The sequence below is a fragment of the Natator depressus genome, chromosome 10 (genome assembly GCF_965152275.1).
Source record: "Natator depressus isolate rNatDep1 chromosome 10, rNatDep2.hap1, whole genome shotgun sequence".
Lineage (NCBI taxonomy): Eukaryota > Metazoa > Chordata > Testudines > Cheloniidae > Natator > Natator depressus.
This window is the reverse complement of record NC_134243.1, coordinates 69,101,565-69,126,001: the sequence shown is the minus strand read 5'-3', so window position 1 is coordinate 69,126,001 and position 24,437 is coordinate 69,101,565. Positions and strand designations below refer to the sequence as shown.

Here is a 24,437-nt window from a genome sequence, read left to right as displayed (position 1 = left end):
TGCTCCGCAATATTGCCTGCTATTCCAGTCCTGGGCTTTACACGCAGCCCTGCTGGTGCCCCTCAGGCCTGACCCACAGCACCTTACTGTTCAAATCTGGGCCCTGTCCATGCAGTTCACTCCTGACATGCAGCCCCCAACCATTTGTGGAAACTGCGCTAAGCTTGAAGCGTTGTCAGCTGAATCTTGTGGGTTGGGGGGGTGCATCTCTTTGTTCTGTGTTTGTCCAGTGCCTAGCACAGCAGGCTGGACCCTCTACGCACTGCTGCAACACAATAATAAGCAAACAGGCCTTGGGTGAAGTTGGGCACTTGCCAATGTTTTTTTAGTTCCTAACTAACTGCTGCTTGTTATAGTGCAAGGGGGAAAGGACGTTGGCTTGCACAGACCTAGGTTTAATGAGCCAACATGCACCATCATCATCCTCCATACACAGACTGCTAAGGACCCTTGTGCCAGCCAGAGTGACCAAGGTTGAAGGCGTTGCACCAGGCATCGTGTAGTGAAGTTCCCTGATCTGGCTCGGTTCTGTGGACCCACACATCTCTGGGGCAGCCCCAAGTAGGGCAGGGCATGTACCCCTTCGCACGTCAATGGAGATTTGAAAGCACAGTGCACTGAGGTGTTTTTGTCTATCGTGATGATGTGGCCAAAGAGCATGCAACACTGCTTTCAAATATAATGAGGGAGTAAAGGAAGGCCAGATCTTTGGGAGACTGTGACAGTCACACAAAGCCAAACCACTTGATGCTCAGGATTTGGCGCTGACAGTGCATAGGGAGTGCCACTAGCCACTCTAAGTCTGCCTGTAAGATTCCAGATTTCTGGCAGTAAACATTCAGTCACCAAGAATGTTTTCAATACAGCTTCCATTTGTGTAAGACCTACAAAAACAATGCTTTCTACTCTTCCTGTGCAGCAGCAAACTAACTTACCCTCTTCCTGGAGTTATGCTGGCATCATCTGGGGAGTGGAGGCACAAGGGAAGGTGTGTCTTTGCCATAAGAGGGTGGTAGAGAGAAAGTCTGTGTTTATAAATCTGTGACTGACAAATAAATAATGGGCCAAATGGGTAGGAGACAATATTTCCCAGTGAATGGGAATAGCATCTCACTTCACCCAACTACCTCCTTGGCACTGCACTGCATGCCCGGGCACACTGCATACCCCCATACGGAGGAAATCGCTGCCATTGCCACAGCGGATCCTTCTCCCTCAGCCCTTCCTAATGTCTGCTTCAATCACATTGTCCCTTGGTGGCACCCAGTTCACAAAGCTCTTAGGCCCCAGGATGGGCCTAGACAAGGAGGGAGAATCGGGGTAGATGCCAGGGCTGCCAGGTGAGATCCCAGCAATCAACCCAAAGCAGATAATAACAGGACACATCTCAACCCCTTCCAGCCCATCATATGTCTCTTTTCATTAGCTCTTGCAGCCAATGGGAGCACATGAACCAAGACAGCAAGAACGGTTATTGGTTCTGGGGAGCTACAAAAGGGTTGCTGATGGGTTATATAAAATCTAGGGCTGGGCTATGCTCCTGGGATTCAGTCCCAGCCTCTGTGGCCCACAACTACTGGCCAGATTTGAGGTCTCCCAAGTTTAGGCTGCCGCAGCCCCAAAACCTCAGGCCTCCTTCAGCACTGTACAGAGGCCCAGGCAGAGCGGTGACCAGGACACCAGCCAGCAACAGACCAAGGCTTGACTGGATGCTCTGCAAGGCAGTGCAAGTCCCTAGCCAGGAGGGCACAGCTGCTGGTTTGGGAAATGAGAGAGCAGGCCAGAAACAGCACATGGGTCTCATCGGGGGAAGCGCCCAGCTACTTGGGCCTGCTCCACAGTCAGAGCCATTAGTAAAGAAGATGAGAAATAAAGGGTTACGAATCTGGCATTGTAGACAAAATTGCTTAATTAGCAGCCTTGAGGAGTACTAATGAGCTAGCCTAGCATGTGCTGTCTGCATGGCCCCTTTCAGCCCCTGTGTTGGGGCATAATTTTTCCATTGAGAGCCCCTGTCCCTTGGCATGGTGGTGGAAGCTCATGCAGATATGAGAGGCAGCAGGGCACTTCCTGACCATGGCAACTGTCTGCAGCACATGCCCCCTCCTGGCAGGAATATGGGGACAGGGGGCTGGGTAGGGCAGTGCCAGCTGGATGGGTCTAGCTTCACTGCTGCCAAAGGCTCAGCAGGAGAAGTGGCCTTTGTGCAGCGCAATCCCCCCTTTCTCTTCCCGTGTCAGGCAGGAGAGAGCAGAGGGGAAGGGCATCATGGCTCCTGCCACTTCTGGGGAAGGGTGGAAATGAACTTCTCAGTGCGGCAAACATGCTGAGCGGGCAGCCTCAGTCTGTGCAGTCTGCCCGGGCTGCCACCAAACTTCACACCGCCTTAACCTGCCTCACCACGGGCCAACCACCAAACACCCCAACCTGTCCTCCACAGTCACGGAGGAAAGCAACCCCCAGCCCAGCGCCACCAGGGCAGCTCCTACCAGCTCTGCTGGAGACATCTCTCACCTGAGACCCGTTCAGCTGACTAGGGAGGTGTCCTGGCGCAGCTGCTACCACTCTGCTGGGCATAGTGAGTTCCACATGCTGTACTGGCAACCCCAGAGGTCCCAGAATCCTAAGTAAGACTCCCTAGAATCACCAGATTGGGCCAAAACCCATGAGATTTGTTTTAAAAAAAGATTATATTGTAGTTTTTGGTCTGTGCTTTGATTTTTGAACTCTCCCTGCCCATCCCCAGTGTGTGGGGAGGGCCAATTTATGTTGCCACCTCTCTCAAATTTATTAGCCTCCACTGCAGGAGGTCAGACCCCCACATCTGCCCTTGGCTGTGCCCAGCCATTAATTTTGCCCCCAACTGATCCTGTCTCCTCAGTCCCTACACCAATTCTGCCTCCACATCTGCCCAGCCCCCTCTACCACCCATTAGTTCTGCTCCCCCACCTCGCCTCTTCTCTTCCTGCAGCTCCAGGGGCTCTTCACCCCCTTTCCCAGGGCTGGGGGTCTGCAGCAGGGTCCCTGCTCCCCCTTCAAGACTGGGGAGGCAGCTCCAGGGATTCTACCCTCTGTGCCTGGAGGGAGAGAGGAGGATTTGAGGATCTGCCCTGCACTGCTGGCCTCTTTCTGCTCCCTCCTCTCCTCCTATGAGAAAGGTGTCAGGCTTCTGAGGGGAGGAGGAGAGAGCTCTGCCTGCCTTCTGCGGCTGTCCTGATTGGCTGCTCTTCCCCAGGAGGCAGGCAAGTGGGGCAGGCAGCCAATCAGAGGGGCTTTCCCACAGGCAGGGTCTAGAGCTTTGGGAGATGGCCGCAGTCACCCTGCAAGCTGGGAGAGTTGGCAGCGCTGCAGCGCGGCTCCTTCTAGCGACTCCCCACAAGCTCAGTGCCATGTGGCCAATCCGTCTCAGACAGGGGCAGGCAAACTCAGTTGTAAGAGCCCCTCAGCATGATGAGCGGAGGCCCATCTCCCACCTGAGACCCTCTGCACAGCTCCTACTGTTTCTGCCAAGGACAGGCTCCCTTTTGACCCACCTGGCAGATCTGCCTACAGAGACCAGGAGGGTGCCGAGTTTGAGTGCCAGCTGTGGAAAGGTCCCGGCCTCACTCTCAGTGAGTCCAGCTGCCAGATGGGGGACTTCACTGGTGGGTTAATTGGAACAAATGAACTGCCAGACTGGATCAGACCTGAGATCTCTCTTATCCACTGTCCTGTCTCCAACTGTGGCCAGCACTAGACACTTCCGATGAAGGTGCAATAAACCCGGCAGTGGGCAGTTGTGGGATTATCTGCCCCCCATGGAAGTCTCATCCTAAACCCTAGTAGTTAGAGTTTAGGTTAAATCCTGAAGCACGAGGTTTATCTCCTTTTACAAAACACTTTATTTTAGCATAGCTACTCAAACTCCAGAAGTTCTTGTTGTCCACCTCAACGTTCAATACCTCTTTGAATTTTGCTAAAGTTCCTGGCTTCAACAACATCGTGTGGCAATGAGTTCCACCGTCTAATTATGTCTTGTTTGGGGAAAGTGTTTTGTTCAGTTGAATTTTCTGCCCTTCAAATTCATTTTTTTATTCCCAGGTCTTTCAAACACAGCAGAAGCACTGTCAGTCCTTGTAAGAAACAGCTGGAGACGCACCCTTGACAATAACAAGGGGAGATGTACTGGCACAGCCTACCTGTCTGGTGCCTCAGCATTACCATTAATTTTACTGCTGTTTATAGTGCTGCTGTTGTCGTTGTGGTTTCTCAGTCAATCACCTGATCATCAGCCATGCAAACTTTATTTGGTATTATAAGCAACACTCCTTCCTGAATGGCCCATTTCCTTATTTGCCTGCCTTCTCCACCACCATGCAGACCAGTCCAGGGTAACAGAAATTGCCCAAGGCACTATGACAGGAGGTACCAGGCATTTGCTGCTCCTTACTAGAGGCCCTGCCACCTTGGCTCAGCTCTATGAAGCTGTCCTTTTGGCAGAGAAGAGTAGTGACTTTGGACTTCTGGGGTTGCCTACATATGTCTCCAAGGATCATGTGCTGGAAGAACCAGCGAGACTTGGTCCCCCAGTAGTTAGAAGGGCTAGGAGCAAGCAGAGGCCAATCAAGGCCCAGCAGGCCAAATAAAAAGTCCTGGCTGTTTATCAAAGGCCAGTTCAGGGTGAAGCTGTGGCAGGGACCTAAGAAACCTATCCTGGTCAGGGGCCTACTGCTGACAGTACATTTGATTGGATCAGCGAAGGACTGTTGGTTTACATTACGGCCTTTCATCGCCAGGTGACCATTTGGAGTTAAGGGATAGGCCCACACCCGTCAAATAAATCCCAGGAGCACAGCCCCATGTCACCCATGCCCAGGAAACATAGGGATCTATTAGCCACCTATTCCCCACCCAGCATCTCCATCTTCTGCTGGTGGTATCACAATCAGTGACTGCTGCCATGAAGATGACTCCACAAAGAGAGGAGGTCACTTCAGCTGGAGGAGAAGTTGCAGGAGGAGCTGGAGCGAAGAACCTGCTTTTTGTAGAAGCCTCCAATACTGGGGTAATTATTGTTGTTGTGTTCAGAGAGCACACTAGGCAGCTGGGAGCCTGAGAGAAAAGAGGCCAGAAAGGAGAACCCAGAAGTGGGTGGGGTGAGGCTCCCGGAATTGTGAGTCACTGGACAGGGGTGTTTACCCTGTAACTCAGCCACAGAGGCAGTTCTAGGGAGATGGATGGTCTCTTAAAAGAATAAAAAGCAGCATCTTTTCCTTCAGTCCCTAAGGACATAAATGCCACTGTGTCCCTGGCAATAAACAGGGGAATGAGTATTTTTTTTAAATTCCATGGGGAAGCCAGATTGTTCCTAACTAAGACAGAGTTCAAAGTCTTCCAGGAAGCATCAGTGGCTCATTAAAAGAATACCTGGGAAAGGGAGTGACAAACTCCAAGGAATCATAGAAGTTAGGTTTGCCCATCACATTCCAGCCTTATCTCCTTGAATCTAGTGCAGGATTGTCCCCTGCAGCATACCTTGTCCCTGCTGAATGAATACACATCCTATGCACCAGGAATTAAATAGAAGAGTAACTGGCCTGTAATGTAAAAGAATAAATCAGCTATGGATGGAGGCAGCTTCCATGTACTCTAAACCCAAACCAGGTTTCAGGGAACAGCCAAGCCATCTGCAGGGGATGGGTTATTTAAAATATTTTTGAGGGGAAAGGTCAGTTTCACTGCATCCTACTGCAACAATCCAAGCTCCATTATGGAAGGCTTTATTGCTGGGTTTACTTTCTTTTGCATCTGCTTCCACCAGGTCTAAGTATACTGTTACCCCTTTCGACCCAAGCAGTTAGCCAAAATCTAGGGCTTGAGGATTGTTTCAGTTAGGAGGAGAAATTGACGATGGAGCCATGTATTTCTTTGATGCACTCCTGTTTAATTACCAAGAATATACAAAGTCAGGTTTCTGTTTCTCTGAACTCAGGAGGACTGCAACAACAGTTTGCTCACAGTTCCAAGACCTTGTCAGCCAGCACTCAGCCCAAAAAGCTCTCTAGGCTTTTACTCAGGGCCACAGCCTCCATTCTTGTTCTGCTCCTTCTCTCTCTCTCTCTTTCTGTGCTGTTTCCTGCTGCTTCCATCTCATACATACAGACGCACTGCTCCAATCCAATCAATCCTCTTCCCCTTTGTTTATCAGATCACAGTGGACCCCTCCTTGGGTCACATGGCTAACGTCTACTCCAGCCTTGCATGAGGTTTCAGCTTTGTTTTGCGTGGAGGTCCCTGTAGTTTCAGCCGTTTATTCCATCAAGGAGTTCCATTGCTTGCACACTTACCCTGAGTGAAAGGCGGCTGTTACACCCACCAGTTTCAATGAAGTTTAATCCAACTCATAACAATACCATAAACGTCCCCCACTCTCCAATTAAGGTTCTGAAACACCTGTCCCCATACCCTGAAGCTTCTGCCTGGAAGGGCTTTCCTCTCCCACTCCCAGAACTGGGTGGGGTCTCTTCTTGATAAAAACAAAGCTTCTCTAGAAAGGAATGGAGCCAAGGCATTCCGACGTGATCTGGAATATTTCAATGGCCTCTTTCAGTATGTAATAAAGCCCAGTGCATTGTGGGTTCTTCTTTTCCCAGGGGTGGTCCAGTACCAGAGTTCTAGGCATTTTGGTTCTAGGCACTCCCACTCTACTCAGTGCTGGTTACTCCTCAGCTGGAGTAGTGTGTCCAGTTTTGGTCACCAGTGTATAGCAAGGATGGAGAGAAACTGGAAAGGATCCAGCGGAGAGTGACAAGGATGATCAAAGGGATGGAATGCAAGCCATATGAGCAAAGGCTGAAGGGACTGGGTATGTTTAGTTTGGAAAAGAGAAGACTAAGGAGGGACATGATAGCAGTCTTCAAATACTTGAAAGCCTGCCATAAAAAGATGGAGAAAAGTTGTTCTCTTTTGCCACAGAGGGCAGGAGAAGAAGCAATGGGTACGAACTACAGCAGAGCAGATTTAGAATAAATCTCAGGAAAAACTTCTTAACTGTAAGAACAGTAGGACAATGGAACAGACTGCCTAGGGAAGCTGTGGAAGCCCCTTTGCTGGAGGTTTTCAAAAGGAGGCTGGATAGCCATCTGTCTTGGATGGGTTAGACACAACAAATCCTGCATCTTGGTAGGGGGTTAGACTAGATGACCCTTGCGGTCCCTTCTAATGCAATGGTTCTATGTTTCTGTGATTGTCATTTAGGCCAGCACCAGGTACTGAAATGCCTCATGACACTACACTGTTGGTAAAAACAATGAGGATTCCTTGTCGCACGTTAGAGACTAACAAATTTATTTGGGCATAAGCTTTCATGGGCTAAAACCCACTTCATCAGATGCATGGAGTGGAAAATACAGTACAGCGGTATAAATACACAGCATGTGAAAAGATGGGAGTTGCCTTACCAAGTGGGCTATTCTCAACAGTTGACAAGAAGGGAGGAAAAATCACTTTTGTAGTGGTAATGAGTTCAATGTAATCAAGGTGGCCCATTTCAAACAGTTGACAAGAAGGTGTGAGTATCAGCAGGGGGAAAATTAGTTTTTGTAGTGACCCATGGGGTGCCACAAGGACTCCTCATTGTTTTTGCTGATACAGACTAACACGGCTACCACTCTGAAACCTACACTGTTGATGTTTGAATTCAGACCATGGCACTTGGCTTTAGGGTCAGCTTGCTTGGCATTTGCATCCACTTTTCCCTTAAAGTGGCTCCAATGTTAAACTTGACTGAGTTGCTTCCAGCCTAGAGGCCAACTCCACTCCCATATCCTCTGCGTCTTCGAAACCTTTTTACACATCACCCCCAAGTCACTTCAGCATTCAGGCCCCAAGGCCGCCTCTCTGCTCACTATGTGTCTGCAGCAGGTTGCCTCCCTCTCAGCTCGATCTAACCCGCACACAGAAGAGTAGGTCACAGCAGCACAATTAGGGCTGTATTTTATACCTCAATATCTGGGTCCCGGAGAGATTTCCTAGTGCTATGAAATTAAGCCTTCTATAGAAACACTCGTGCCTGTTACTTTGAGGGGGAGGAAGGTGCAGTCTATAATGCAGTCTCAAGAGGATTAATCCCTAGCCTGTTCCTAATCCTTCTGACAGGGCAACCAGGTACTCGCTGCTGCGATCTGCAAACAGAATCACCTGCTTCAACTGCTTCATCCGCCCTGACCTAGTGACTGGCCAATCTGCATCCCAAATCCTGGCGACCGATGGCCAGAAAAGACATCTGGGATTTTCCACAGTCCCTGCATGAGACCTGACCTTTCCTTATTCTCCCACATAAAAGAGCTTCCTACATTTTTACCTCCCTTACTGATAAAGGGCCATTATTTGTAGGAACCCAGAGTATTTGGCTGTGCTAAAATTTAGGTAACTAAGAACTCAGGAACATCTAAAGGATGTACTGAAAGATAATAATCTATAGCACATAGCACTTTATAGTCATTGCTTGTCCAATTCCCCTGGGAGGGATGTAGAGCATTATTGTTCCTGTGTGTTAATGAGGAAAGTGCAGTGCAGTGACATGATTTTGCCCAGTTTAGAGTGCAAATTTGTTTCAGAGCTGAGACAAGAAGCCAGGTGGCTTGACTTCATGGCCTCTGCTCCAACCTGAGTAAAACAAGATTATATTCAGATTGGTATTAGTGTATCTAAGGTACTTTTATATAAATCCCCCATTACCATTGTATCTGAGTGCTTCCCAGTCTTCAATGGACTTATCCTCACAATGCCCTGAGGATTGTGGGGATTTCCCCATTTCCATCTGGGGAAATGAGGCTCCAACTGGTGAAGTATCCTTCTCCTAATAGCACATATCAACATTCCTTTCAGACAGGCCTAGATAAGCTACAGAACAATGGAACCATTGTAATGATTAGCAAGGATGAGTGGACTGCATCTGCTCAAATACAAAGCAGATACCTGCAGGCAGATAAGCACTAAACAGTCCTTCTTTTTGGGAATCTATTGCCACACACTCCTACATCCTAAATTGTGCTCTCGCCTAACTTTACTCTTGCTATTTCATTTGATAACTGAAGTGATTTGAGCCACGGGATAAATTCTGGTCCTGATTTGACAATGCCCTATTCAGATGAGTAATGTTTACTCAGGCAATTTGTCCCATTGATGGGATTAGTGTGTGGGTAAAACCTTGCAGGATTGGGCCATGAGTTATATGCTGTTGTGCTCCGATTCATTAAATTGGGAACCACACCCTCCCCTGGCAGATATGGGTGATTTGTTGCAGAGCATCCCAACACCAGCTGCACTCATTGCTCTAATCACCCTTCTGGGCGACCTTCACTCACTCAACATGCACAATTGCCACAGCTCTGGCACAAGACAAAAAAGGACACAGTGGCACCAGGAAGCAGCCCTCTTTATCCTGTGAGGAGAGTCCCCATGTCAGGCAGCTGGATCGGCACCTTCTGCTACCACATCTTGGGTCCATGTTGTGATGCCCTCTCATCCTGATACAACACACAGGTTATTTTCATGTCCTGCAGGAGGTGAGACCCGCTCCCCACATGGGGACTTTCCCATGATAGTTAAATTATGCTGGGGAAGACTCTCCCAGGAGTGGGGACATTCTCCTAGACAGACCCTTCGGAGTTAGATTTAATTGGGAGTTTCACATGCTCCTGGGAATGGTAGATATCAAACTCTTAGGAGCCCAGATTGTCTCTTGCTCTGTATTTGTCCAGAGGGGCCATGTTCTCCACTGGGGCCTCTTAGTGCTACCACATAGAAATAAAGAATAACAATAATGAACAGGGACATAGTCTTCCAAGGAATTTACAGAAACCTGTTCTGTCAGCGAGTTAAGAGAGGCAGTTTCTTAAAGTGTATTCCCCTTTTGCTTTCTCCTCCCCATCCCTCTTTTCTCCTCCCCCTTCCTGAGCTTCATATCTATGTAAACAAAGGAGAGAGACTCCTGCCCATGCCTGGCCCTGATTATTTCACTATGTTTCCCTTTGGTCTCTTGATTTCTGAGTTTAATTAGAATGTCTAAATTCATGCCCGAGCTGTTCTGCCACCACGCCTCCCCCGCCCTGCTCAGATCCCCCGGGGCCTGGTGAGCAAGGTAGGATTTGCCATAGCTTAGGGACTTGTTTATTCAAACAGTAGTACTTAAAAGATACATTGGGTGCCCTTTTAAGAAGCCTTTCAGTTGCCATTTCTGAGACTGGCTGAGGCCAGATAGCTTTCTACTGAAGAACACAAGCCTGTCCGGATCCCGTCACCTCTCTCACCCACCCACCCACAACCTGGTGCAGGATTTTCCAGGCTGACTATGCCTGACTTGGTTGCAAGTCTTACCCATTCCTTCCTTTTCCCCTGCAGTCCCTAGGACTAAAGGCAGCTTTGGCTACTTGGGGCCCATTGTGTCCACTAGGCTTTGACTCAGGTAGGTGCAGATCTTTGATGCAGCCTCAGAAGGATGTGTTGACCCCCTCTCACCACTATGCCTGAAGGGGGCAGTGCTTTACAAGTGAGGCAATCACTAAAAATCTGGTCCTGTCTCAGCCAGGTTGTCTCAGATGCCAGGAGACTCCTATAAACCATAGGGCTGACTCCCATGGTGCCTCAGTTGAAGCTCAGTGGGAGCTCAACACAGATTCTGGTGGTGCCTCTGGGTACATCTACACAGCAAAAAAGGACCCACAGCAGTGAGTCTCAGAGCCAGGTCAACTGACTTGGGTTCATGGGGCTTGATCTACAGAGCTAAAAATAGCAGTGTAGACAGTCGGGTTTGGGCTGGAGCCCAAGCTCTGAAACCCAGCGAGCGGGGACAGTCTTGGAGCCCGGGCTCCCTCCTCAGCCCGAATGACTACACTGCTATTTTTAGCCCTGTAGAGCAAGCCTGAGTCAATTAACCTGGGTTCTGAGAGCTGTGTAGACATGCCCTCTGAAGCCTACAGTGGCTGGGGGATATGTGAGAATGGATGAGGCCCTCTGTTCTGAATACAGACTGCATTTAGGTAGATTACAGATGGGTTCTTCTCTCTGGCTCATGAATTCAGGCTCCTTCTTTGCAGCTTCCTGCCTCCTTGGCTGCAGCTTCTCAAAACCACATGTTTGCAGAGAATGGAAACAACAGCAGGAGATGGTCTGGCATCCCCACCACAATGTCAAGGTCCCACATCCAGAAGAGCAGCTCCAGTCACTCATTTTCTGTTCCCACATGACTACTCCTTTCCTCAAAAGAAAAACAAAAACCCAAACTCCAAGCCAGGCATGTATGCCAACAGCAATCCGTGTGGGAGCATCAGCAGCAGAAGTCACCCACCAGGGCTCAGATCAGGGTCATCAGTTGCTTATTATGCAGGGACAGAGTTTGTGGCACACTGTGGAGGCAAACAGGAAGGGAAATGTACATGGTGGATCTCACATGTTTGTAAAGTATATCAAAATGTATAATGTGCTCTGTAAGCACTGAAGGTTTTTATTACATCCAGAGTGCTCAGTTTATAAATCAGAAGAGAATTTTTGTAGCTGCTGCCACTGCAGATTCTAGCTGGACTTCCACTACCTCTTCTATCACCTCCAAGGACAGAGACTCCCCAGTGGGAATTCAGCTGGCAGTTCGGTTGTGATGTCGGAAGCCAGCTCACAATCCTGAGGCTGTCTCAGCTCCGCAGAGCTAGTTTTGTAGGAGTGAAAAAGCCCTATTAGTCCCAACCTGCCCATCTCTGAGGGGGTTGCTGCAGGATTTTCCCTATGGGACATTGTCGAGACTTGGCTTTTGCCCTATCTAGTTTTAAGTGTCCCAAGTGATAGGGCTTCCCCTGGAGAGACTTTGCCACCAGGAAATCTATGTCACTGCCAGGAAGTTTATCTTGACATTGACTACATTTTGTTTTCTTAATTCCATTCCATTTCTCTTAGTCATACCCCATGGGCCCCCTGAAATCATTCCTCTTTCTTCTCAAGACAGTTCACTTGTCCCACCTCAGGCCTTCTCGACGTGAGGAAACCTAGGAACTCTGCAGCTCCACTAGTGGTAGCAAGGATGACAGGGACACAAGAGTGAAAATGCCCAAGTCTCATCTACACTACAGCTTCCCTCCCAAAGCAGGGGGAAAGAATTGGCGCGGGGCAGGGGAGATCATTCTGAAGAGCAGCCTGTTTTGGTCAGCTTCCATTTTCATTAGAAAGATTATGCTACATTTCTCTTTTTCTTATTCTCCATACCATACTTATAGGCTGTATCGTAATATCCCGATTGAAACATTTCCCCATATTTCTAAAGGGAGCTGCTGACCAAGACATTAATAGATTCCCCTTTTCCCTTCACAGCCATCTAGAAGCCTTTGTATTATTGCTCTGCCCTCACTTGTGTCTCCAACTCCCCCCAGTTCAATATCGCTGCAAATTCCATGCATTCCTTGTCTTCCCAATTGCTGATTGAAGTGAAATGGACCCAGCTGTAGCACTGACTCCCTAGTGAACCCTCTCTACGCAACTCAGTAATGGCTATTTATCCAGACAGTCCTTCTCTAGTAAAGTCAGCATGTCTGACCTGGAGCCATACAGGAAACAGATATTGGGAATGAGATGGTGCTGGTTTCACAGTTACTTTTCAGGCCCTCACAGCACTTGATATGAATAGCTTTGTTGATCATTCTGTCAGTGGCTATTTTTTGGTGCCAAATTCCTGGACAGTATTTGTTTCTTCTTTTGCCCTTTAATGACATGGGGCCAGCGTTAAAACACGGGAAGCAGCATTCCCTCTAGGTGTCTTCTGGGAATGTGAGAGCAGCAAGGAAGTGTCTTAGGCACTGGTTGAACTCCCGCTGGACACTGACTCATTTAGCCCCACCACATTCCAAAACGTTTCAGAGCACTTAGCAGGGGACAGGGGAAAGAACCTGATTCATTACAGGGGGGTCTGGTAAGCTAGGAACATACACATTTGGTTGCTTGCTTCCAGGGTTTGCCGTCCCACCTATTTTTTAGTGGAAAAAATGCTGCGGGTCACACACATCTGGACCTGTTATGATTCATATCAATTCAATAAGACTTCGTTGGCATGACAAGCTATATGAGTGCTCCTAAGTGTAAGGCAAGGACAGAGCTCTCAGATATCCATCAGAGGTGAATATGACCCACCCTGGACAGGGTTACATATTGTAGTTACGGTTTGATCCCCTCTGTCCATACCTGATCTGCTGTCAGATTCCTACTTAGCATTAGGCCATCAGAGCTGTCTCTCTCCTTCCTCCCAGGATCCGCTCATCACTTTTAGCCGAGACATCTTTTATGATGCCTAATCACTGGAAGAACTATCTTTTTTGCACATTCCTCATACTACAGACATTTATTTCTGTTCTCTTTGTCTCTTGTCCTGCGCCCCCTGGCTTTGTCTGTGTGTCAGTCTCTCATCTGTCCTCTCTGCTAGGCCTGGCGGACTCCAAAACTAGTCACATCTGATATTGGGCAAGCAGGATTCATCCGATGAAGTGAGCTGTAGCTCACGAAAGCTTATGCTCAAATAAATTGGTTAGTCTCTAAGGTGCCACAAGTCCTCCTTTTCTTTTTGTGGATACAGACTAACACGGCTGCTACTCTGAAACCAGGATTCAGAAAAAAACGGCAGACCAACAAGAGGGCCTTGCCATTTGCAGCTGGAGTTGTAGAGAAATCACCCTTGAACATGGCCGCAGCCCTTAATTGCTGTACAATAGCTAATGAAACCTTCTTCATTTCTGTCTTTTCTTTATTCTCTATTTTCTCTCCTCTCTTATCTTCTTCGTCTTCTCTCTGTTTTCCTTTCTTCACTCTCTTTCCCCTTGTTTCGCTTCCTGTCTCCCCTTTTTATGTCTTTCCACATGTCTTTTTTGCTAGTTTTTTTTCTTCTTTTGCTTCTCCCCCTGCTGTTTCCTGTCTCCCCTGCTAATCCCTGGTTGCTTCCTCTCTTGTTTCCTGCAGTTCCTCCCCACTCCATGTGCAAGACAGAGCAGGAAAGTGACAGTAACACCCTCCAATCCCTGAAATGTGGGCATCACTTTGGACATCTTACCAATTTTGCTTTGCTGCTCCACTCACACCTGGAGCAGAGGAGAGAAAATGTCTCTGGCATGCTGTGCTATTGTTTGTATCACTGTACCTTTCATGTTTCAGAGTAGCAGCTGTGTTAGTCTGTATTCGCAAAAAGAAAAGAAGTACTTGTGGCACCTTAGAGACTAACAAAATTTACTTGAGCATAAGATTTTGTGAGCTACTGTAGCTCACGAAAGCTTATGCTCAAATAAATTTGTTAGTCTCTAAGGTGCCACAAGTACTCCTTTTCTTTGTACCTTTCATGCACCTCAACGGTACCTACCGCTCCTCTAGTAGAGGGTGCCCTATGAGCAGTCCAGCATTGAGGATGGTAACAAAAAAGCAGGATAAGATTGGTTTGGGCTCACAATGTGTAAGGATTACAGAATTTGGCCTGGATACTGGGGTTAACATCCCAACTCTTGTAAAAGGCGCCAGGAGATCTTAAATGACTACAGTTGGCTAGAACTTTGGTTTTCCATCTCATCTCAAAGACAGCATCTCCAGCAGCCCTTTATTACTGCCTTGGAGCCTTAGCTCAATTCTGTCTCAAGAGAGAAGAGTGCAATTAATTGAGTCACCATCACCATTTCCTGCAGCATAGCACCCCCTAGCACTTGCTCTTTGCTAACTCAGAAGAGCTCCACCTATTGAGTCACTAATTCTGATATTTCCTGCAGTACTTTGCTTTTCCCTGGAGGGCTCTTATCCAAGTGCCAACCTGGTCAACCCTGCTTAGCTTATAAACTCTGTGATGAGTTTATAGTGAAACCGGCAAAGTGAAACCCGGGGCGCAAATTCCACATAGATCACAAATGAGGAAAATGTTCCCATAATCCTTGTGAGGTGGTAATTTCACATGGATTTCCGTGCTTGAACTGCCAAGTTTTTCAGATTCCTCAGTTTCATACAGACCTTTGCATGAGAATTGCCAAATTTCACAAGGACCCCGTGTGTGAACCACTCAGTTTCACACAGACTCCTGCACGTGAACCATTGAGTTTTGCGTTACTGCAATAATTATTATTTTAATATTATTCTAATAGGAATGTCTAAGGTGCCCATACTCATGATAACTGGGCAAGTTACACACATTAAGATGAACATCAATTCCATCCTGGAACAGGAACAAAATCCTCCATCCTCAATGAATGAAGCTGCTTAATAAGAGAAATTAGTAGATGATTAATCTCCTTGTGCATCTCATCTTTTAGGAGAAGGATCCCCAAAGATGATGAAGCTGGCATCATGTCCTAAATACAGTGAAACTTGGGCTCAGGTTCATGTCTCTAGGAATAAATTCCAAACCTGATGTACCTCCACTGAGAAGATCCTGTTTGTAAGATGAAGTGAGCTGTAGCTCACGAAAGCTTATGCTCAAATAAATTGGTTAGTCTCTAAGGTGCCACAAGTACTCCTTTTCTTTTTGCGAATACAGACTAACACGGCTGCTACTCTGAAACCTGTTTGTAGGATCAGGAACTTAAAAAGAGCTTGGTATTGTTCTGGGCAGCTGTATGTTAAATCAGTTACAATTTCCAAATGATTTTCAGGGTTAGCCTTGCAAAATGGAGCATAACCCTGGCAGAGTCAGGTTCACACTAAAATCAGTTTGCTACGGAGTCAGCTCCACTACTTATTTCTCCTGATTGCTGTATTAATTTGACCCAGTGGCAACATAGGCATCTGACAGAGTTTGCAAAAGGGTAACTATTACTCATGCAAATACAGGTAGGGCTAGCTCCAGTCCTGTTGTATATTTCTGCAGCTACTCCATTGTACAGAGCATGGTGTGATTTCTTGGGATGATCGTTCTGCCCCCTGCTGGGATTTTGTGGAATTGCTTCAGTGAAAGAACAGGAAAGTTCCCTGATATATTTATTATGGAAGATTTGGTAACACCTCCATAGTTCAGGCTGCACTGAGCTTTTCACTTAAGCAGGATTGAAATCCCTGTTTCACTCTCCACATTTACCACTATTCATATGGCAACTGTTCTAGAGACAATATTGACAAAAATCAATCAATTCAAAAATTTGGCACTGACAGTCTCACTCGTTTGGCTTCCTGTAGCTAGACAATCATAGTCATCCCAAACTCCCAACTTCATAGAAACACAGAACTATGTCAGCTAGGCCACTCAGAAGTAAGCAGAAGATAAATGGTGTGAGCGGTTCCATTTGGGTTTAGATGGAGCCTATCCCTCCTGTAAAGGCCAATCCTTCCCCAAAAGGTTCCCTGGTTCCTAATAAACTGAAATCCCTCCTTGCTACACGATTGACTCATCCATGCATTGAGACCTTGCAGTTCTGCCTGTCTTACCGGCCCTGCACATGGAACCAGAAGTATTGTAGAAAATGCTACCATAGCTCGACTAGATACTTCTTTTTTCCACACACAATCCTATCTGTGAACACAGACTTTTTCATGTACAAATAGCACATTATACGCTTTGCACCCAGGCCTCCGTCTACAGGGCACACATCTTTATCTATCTGAGTAAGGATGTGCAGTGCTTGTGAAGAACTAGCCATGTGCGTTGCGCGTGGTTCTCTGCTGGAATGGTAAATGAGGCTGCTGAGGAATCTGGCTTGTGTGCCTGGGTGGTAGGGCCCACGAGCTGAGGTCGAGGTGGAGAGGGGCGTTGGCTGAACGGATGTTCCCCTGGCTGTTGCAGTGGTTGCATTTCGTGAGCTACAGCTCACTTCATCGGATGCAAAAAGCATGGGACCTTTGTGCAAAGCAAGATTATGGCTAAGACGGAATAAAAATCCCCCATGGCGACAACAGCAGCCAAAGGAAAGAAGGAGGAGGTGAAAAATTAAAGATATAGGTCATCAAAGCCTTACTTAGCTCCGTCCCCCTGGCTAGGCAGCTTCGGGCCTGATTCTCGCTGCTTTGCACCATGTATCAACATGTACACCGGTGCATCGTGGGTCTAAGGTGAACAATTCTGAACTGCAAACCTCTTTTCAGCCACTTCGCACAGGGGTAAAGGACCACACAAGATGCAAGACAATGAGAATCAGGCTGTGTGTTTTTTCTATGTCTGTACAGCTCCTAGCACATTTGGGTTCTTCTGAAATATAAATAATTAACCAATAAGGGTCCCTCCATCCAAAGCATTTAAGCAAGGGGATCCTAGTAATAGCCACACATGTCATACTGCTCCTCTGGAGGGAAGTCAGAAGCATGGAGCTGCTGGCATAGGGCAGCCAAATCCTTTCCAAGTAGGAAGGCTGCCTGGAAATCAGACACCTCACTCTCACTCTTCATTTACGAGATTCTTTTAGGCTGCTGCTCAGATGGCATTTCCTGAGAGCTGCACAGACTCAACCTAGGCTCCTGGCCAGGCAGCTCCACCCGCCTGTACCACACTGCTTGTCAAAACACAGACAGGAGTAGTGCTGTGCTAATCAACACAAGGCTTTGACCTTAGCAACATTGGCTCATGCCACGCATGGGGCAGAGGGGGCAATTTCCCCAACACACATGAGCTGTGGGGCCATTTTAACATCCTGCAGGCTCATTTATGGTCACACACCTGTTGCCTCCCTCCCGCCATATCCTTGTTCCTGAACCACAGTGTAACACTGAAGACCTGTGCCTGTCCCCTTGGAAAGCCATAGCAAACTCCCATTGACTTCAATAGGAGCAGGCTAATAATGCCCCTTCTCTGGGAGCATCCCTTCTCCTGCAGCAGAAGCACAGCTCCGCTCCTCCTGTTCTATAGACTGGGTCTTGACAACCTGCCATCCGTCAATATCAGGGTTTGTAGAGCTGGCTATTCCCGTCTCTTCTCTATAGATTCTTACACTGTGCTCATCACTGCAATATCGGAGCACCTTCCAGCAGCAGTGGTTCCCAAACAACTTGGACCACACTTTGGAAAGTTGCAGTACTGCATTAAGCAGTGTGACTAACAGGTCTCACACATTTGTTCTCTTATCCTCTCCCCTGGGGAAGAAATGTGTGTGGTGGGGTGTTTTGCTATATGTTTACGTTAGAGAAGATATCACCGTAGTATCTGGGCAGCTCTCAGAGGTCAGCAATAACATAGATTCTTATAGTTAACGTTGAGAATCCCTTTTTGTTTAAAGGCTGACTCTTCTTAGTACCCTAAAATCTGCACACTTACTCCGGTTGCCTTGAAATTTCGTGTGCCTCATGGGGCACAGGATACGGGTAGTGATCCAAATTTGAGGTCATATGACCTGTGGGTTCCCAAGACACAGCCTGCCGAAGTAAACAGCTTTTCGAAAGGTATATTCTGGCATAGGTTTTTTTCTTTTCTTTTCTTTTTTTCTCCCAGATCTAGAGATCAAACCATGGCTTTGATCATGGCACAACAGTCTCACTCATTTGAGGGGTACCCCAAGGGAGTGCATGACACCCCCTAACCCTTTGGGGGAGCAAAATTCAGAACCTTATTAGCAAGAGTTTGCCTCTCCAGTTAGGCTCTTGAGGAAGGGTCAAACACCAGATAGATTACTCTTACCATGTGCAGAGAGTGAAGCCAAGAGGATCTGCAGGGGAAAAGATTTCACTACAGCTGGATAGCTTGCGGGGAGCAGCAATAAGCCTTTGATCCTGATGTTACGTAGTGTGAGTCCCATCTTGGGCAGAGATCTGGAAAAGTCTGCAAGGCACATTGCTAAAATCTGTCCCTCTCTCATTGTTTCCCCCCACTTTGGAGAATGTAATAATAAAAACACGTTGTTTTAGGAGTGGTGGGAACAGGGTTAATAGAGGTTTGGAGCTGCATTGAGGGGAAGGGCGAACTGGGGGGGATAAATGAGGATGAGTAGTAGGGGAGGTCAGAAGCTCAGGGGAGGGACACTGGAAAGGGAAAATAGGCTGAGTGACAGGTGGGACTGGGGGAGCATGGGGGCAGCCCCACATTCTCCCCTTCTCTGTGTGTGCCAGGATTTGGGCAGCCCCTACCACTCTAGGGGAGTCTGAACCCCTGTTCCTGCCCCCCCCACTCATGTGAGCTGGGATATGGGGGTCCTCGCCTCTCCAGGGGTGTCTGTACCTCACTCCCTGACCCCCTGTGTGTGTGTGTGTGTATGTCAAATTCAGGGCAACTGCAGCTGTATTCCCCCTCCATTGTTTCAGCAAGGGCACCCACCCTAGGCTTCCAGCTCCCCAACCATCACCTCTCTGCGGTAGAGATATGCGTCTCTCTCTCACTCCTGACTGGCATATTTCCAGGCTGGGCAGTTCCTTGCCTACACTGTGAGTTCCCCAGCAAGTCGAACTGACTGAGCAGGCCTGCTGTGCTTTTCTCCTCAGAGACTATAAACAATGTAATTGCCCATGGTTTTAAGCTACCACACAGCTTTTTTCTAAGCAAGCACATTTATTCATAAGGTAAAAGCATTACAGAGAAAACATATCAAAAAGAATAAAAGAAACGACACATATGTTAATAAGCTTACCAGAGATCACTCCCCCCACCCCCATCTCCACAAGAGCTCAGGTCAGTGTCAGTCCTTCCAACCCATACCAAGGACTGGGGCCCTTCCCTTGGACAGAATGTCCTGTCCATTTGCTGGATCAGAAAGAAGACCTTGAGTCAGTTTAAACTCAGGCTGTTTATCCAAATGTCCTCTCTTTGACTGTTAAATTCTTTAATGAAAGCCTGAGTCACATTGGTAATGTATGGAAAATATGTGAAACGTTATGTATATATACTAAAAATTATGTGAAAGGTGATCCATGTAGTCCTGACAGGCAAAGGAGAAGACACTCACTCTGGCTGGTCACATGCAAACTGAGTATTTTTTTTACAAAGGATGCCCATTTATTGTCTGAGCAAAATGATAATCAAAAGATTTTTGGGGCTGGAGGAAAAAACAAAAACAGCAGGGGTTATTCTGTTTAGGAGTAAGACAATGAATTGTTTAAACTATATCTGGGGTGCAGAAGAACCCCTAGTTATTCCTTCAGTCTGTGAGGACAAGCCACCAGCAGACTTGAGCTTATGTGATGGAGATGCATCTACAGGGGAATCTCAAGGAGTAGAGAGGTTATTTTATCTCTATTTGGTACTTGTGTGACCATTGCTAGAATAATGTGTCCAGTTCTTTTGCCCGCAATTCAAGAAGGATGTTGATAAATTGGAGAGGGTTCAGAGAAGAGCCACAAGAATGATTAAGGATTAGAAAACATGCCTTATAATGATAGACGCAAGGAACTCAATCTATTATTTAGTTTATCAGAGAGAATGTTAACTTGACTCCAGTCTATGAGCATCCTGCAGGCTCATTTATGTTATGAGCATCTGCATGAGGAGCAAATATTTAATGGGCTTGTGACAGGGTGCATGCACTGGATGGGAAAGGATTTACTCCTTATTGTGGGCTGAAGAAGCCACATCCCCACTGGACATGCCTCAGGTGCAGCACTAGTATAAAAGGGAGCAGCCCAGCTCAGTCTGGGCTGACTGCTGAAGAAGAAGGATGTATGGTGGAGGCTCCAGCCCTTGCCTGTGGGAGCCAGAGATCCTGAGAACCACACTGGAGACCTGTAGCCTACAGCTGACTGACTGGAGTTAGAGTCCCAGGGATTTACCTGTGCCAAGGAACCTGGAGACCCCCGAAGCTATATGGACTATGACTTCAGGAAACAGGGTAAGAAGCGGCTTGTGGGGAGCGAGTTGTAAATCCCCACCAGAGCAGAGTCAATGTGTTGTGGTAGATCCCCACTGACTACGTGGCAGACACACTTGCCAGTGGCAGGGCCCTGGGCTGGGACACAGTGGAGCAGGGAGCACCCTGGATCCTCCTATCCTGGCCATCACCCCCTGAGATGGTGGCCCCTGACTCTGACTGTTGGGCCATGCAACCCTGAGGGAGAGGGCATCCGTATCCACCCTAGCCATTTGGCCTTGTCGCCCTGAGGTAGAGGGTGGCTCAGAGGATGGGGTTCACTCACCCTGCCCTGGACGGAGTTCCCCTACCCATCACAGTGCATTTCAATCTAGCAGAGAAAGGTATCACATGATCCAATGGCTGGAAGTTGAAACTAGACTAATTCAGCCTGGAAATAAAGTGTAATTTTTTTAAGAGTAATTAACCATTGGAACAATTTACATTGTTGTGGTGGATTCTCCATCATTGACAATTTTTAAATGGTTTTTCTGAAAGTTCTGCTCTAGGAATTACTTAGGGGAAGTTCCAGGGCCTGTGTTATGCAGGAGGTCAGACTACATGATCACAATGGTCCCCTCTGGCCTTGGAATTTATGAATCTATGAAAAAACACCGGGAAAAGGACTTGGCGTAAACAATCTTGTAGGAGATTGGGGAATGCTCATTAGTTAAGTCTAGGCTCTAGAAAGCAAGTTACAATTTTATTTTATATTTAACCGTTTGTTTCCAATATCCTCATTCGCTAGCACTTGAATCTCTGTTTTTAATAATAAACTTATTGTTTTCACTCTACATCTATCGAAGTGCTGTATGGTAAGTAGAGTGGTGATCCTGAGTTGAACCTTACAAGCTAATGTAGTGTGTCCTATTCCTTTCAGAATAATGAATCTGAGAGTTCAGTGGAACAGGGGCTGAGCACTCCAGAGCGACAATCAGAGGATGGCGGTTGGTGTGTGCCTATCGTTAACCCATACAGAGAGAGTGAGGCCTGCAGAAACTTGCATTGCCAGACATTGGTGGTTTCAGGGAGCTGATCCCTGGCAGGCACAGACAAGACTTCCTCATGCTAAGAGCAGGTGGTGGCGAGGTGCCTTACAAGCCTGGCTAACTCTGGGAAGTGTCACGACTTGCTTTTGGGGGTGGGAGTGTCTGAGCTCCACTCCTTATCCCCTCGTGTTATCTGGGATATGGGGGGGCTTACCTCTCTGAGGGTGTTTGAGCCCCATACCCTCAACCCTCTATGTGTGCCAGGATCTGGGGCCTGCTGCCCAGCTATGAGGTCTGACTCCTCTCCATTCCTCCCATCATGTGAGCTAGATTTGGGAGAGACTTGCCTTTCAGGGGACATCTGAGCCCACCTCCCCCCTCACATGAGCTGGGCTCTGCCATCCCTTGTTGAGGGGCATTATCAGAGAGCAGAGTTACGGTTATGTGGGCATTTACCTTAACTTTTTGTTTCCTAATTTTCTGAAGTTTGAGTTTGCTGAACTCTACATTCTGGAAGGGCATGAGCAGTCACTGGGCAACCTTGACTCTGTGTTAAGGTTTAATAGAGTATAAGGCGGGCAGGAACCACTGATCATCTAGTCTGCCCTCCTCTATGACACCAGCCATAGCACTTTACGGACTCCTGGCTCCTTTTTTCCTTTGGTGCTACAGAAAGCACTACTTAAGGACTCCGCTATGCTTTTCTAAAATAGTTGTCAAGCAGTTTGTCCTGTGTCCAGTGACTCACCAAACCATGCTTGAAATTGATTTGGCTGGAATCACATTTAACCAGGGAGGGTACAAACTCTGTTTTCAAACCTGTTTAAGGCTATGTCTACACTACACAGCTTGTAGCGACACAGCTGTGCTGCTACAGCCGTGCCGCTAAAAGGCACGCAGTGTAGCCACTGTTTGTGTCGGCAGGAGAGAGCTCTCCTGCCAACAAAAAAAATCTTCCACCCCCAACAAGCAGCATTAGCATTCTCAGCAGGAGAGCACTCCTGCCAACAAACAGCTGTTCACTCCAGTTCTTGTCCTTGGCAAAATTTTTGTCTTTCGGGGTGTGTGTGTGGTTGGGTTTTTTTTTTTTTTTTTTTAAAACACCTCTGAACGACAAAAGTTTTGTCTTTCAATTGCCAGTGTAGACAAAGCCTAAAACACCAGCACAGACAGTATCTTAAGCCCATTTTTTAGCTTGGTTATAAATATAATTTGACCACATCCCTACAGACCAGGCCAATTCAAAACTAACTCTGTTATAATCCACTTTGGCCACATCTAAGTTTAACCACCATTAGAGAGACAAGGTGGGTGAGGGAATATCTTTTATTGGACCAACTTCTGCTGGTGTGAGAGAGAAGCTTTCGAGCCACACAGCTCTTTTTCAGGTCTGGGAAAAGGAACTCCCAGCATCACAGCAAAATGCAAGGTGGAACAGATTGTTTAGCATGAGTGGTTAGCACATATAATAAGGGCCCATTCAAGGTAGAGTGGCCCGTTAACACCTCAGCAGTTATAGGACAAAAGGAGGGGTTAGTGGCTTACAGTGTCGCATTTTGCCATGAGTTCCTTTCCCAGACCTGAAGCAGAGCTCTGTGTGGCTCAAAAGCTTGTCTCTGTCACCCACAGAGGTTGGTCCAGTAAAAGATATTACCTCACCTACCTTGAACTGATGAAGTGAGCTGCAGCTCACGAAAGTTTATGCTCAAATAAATTGGTTAGTCTCTAAGGTGCCACAAGTACTCCTTTTCTTTTTGCGAATACAGACTAACACGGCTGTTACTCTGAAACTCACCTACCTTGTCTCTCTGGTATGCTGGGACTGACACAGCTACAATTACATGGCATTTAACCACCATTTTTTTCAGCGTGTAGGTAGATGCTTAAGAGAAGATGATAGGGACCCCAGAGACCATGGATCAATGGCTGATTTTCCAGAGTAAGTAGTGCAGGATTGGACCGTTAGCAAGGAATCCAGAGCTCATCACTGGCAAGGAGAAACCTCAGAGCCATAGTTAGGACTGTGGTTGGTTTTATGATGAATTTTTTTCAATTGAGCAATTCCCTTTTATCTGGTTCCAGAGCTATCTTCTTCAGGATGAGTCAGTTCTTACGAGTTAGTCATCCCTCCGGATACACACATCTTCGGAAAATTTGACTTGTTTCTTGAGCTTACTCTATGTGGGGAGTTTAAACTGTAAGTAAACAAAGGAAGAAAAATGTCTGAAATCAGGATTTTTTTCTAACTAATTTTGTAAAGTGACCATGATATTAACATAGCTGGAAGCAGAGGCTGTTAGGAATCTAATATTTGTCATGCAATGGGGCCCTTTTGTGAGGTTATAATCAGAAAAGTGGCACTGTAAACTTCATATTGTGGGCTCTTTATTTGTTTTCTCCCCTTGGCTTCCCGATCCTGTGGGCTCCCTTTATCTATCAAAAGCAGATTTTGCTAACAAGTTCCACCTGGCGTCAGAAAACAAGGTCTCTTTCTGCCTCCTGTGTCATTGCCAGGGATAAAGATCCTACAGTCAGAACTCAGCTGTCAATTCTGTTGGTGATGCCTGAGACAGAATAGATCCCAGGTTGTTGTCCCATAGCTAGACTTTCAGTGCTACCAAGAGTAGACATTTGTGTGACAGTAATACAGTGAGTAGGTATGACTCACTTGTGAGAATACATGACTCAAAGACACATACAGGGACTGGTGCGT

The 24,437-nt window shown here is 47.2% G+C and overlaps 1 protein-coding gene across 1 annotated transcript in view; it reads right to left on the bottom strand.

The window, feature by feature from the left end:
* MFGE8 (milk fat globule EGF and factor V/VIII domain containing) overlaps positions 1–23,627 on the bottom strand; it is a 43,518-nt gene extending 19,891 nt beyond the window's left edge. The window contains exon 1 of the mRNA XM_074966478.1: positions 23,524–23,627. Coding sequence (XP_074822579.1) covers positions 23,524–23,572 — 49 coding nt within the window. The 5' untranslated portion in view covers positions 23,573–23,627. The remainder of the gene's footprint in view (positions 1–23,523) is intronic.
* Positions 23,628–24,437: the final 810 nt, after the last annotated feature.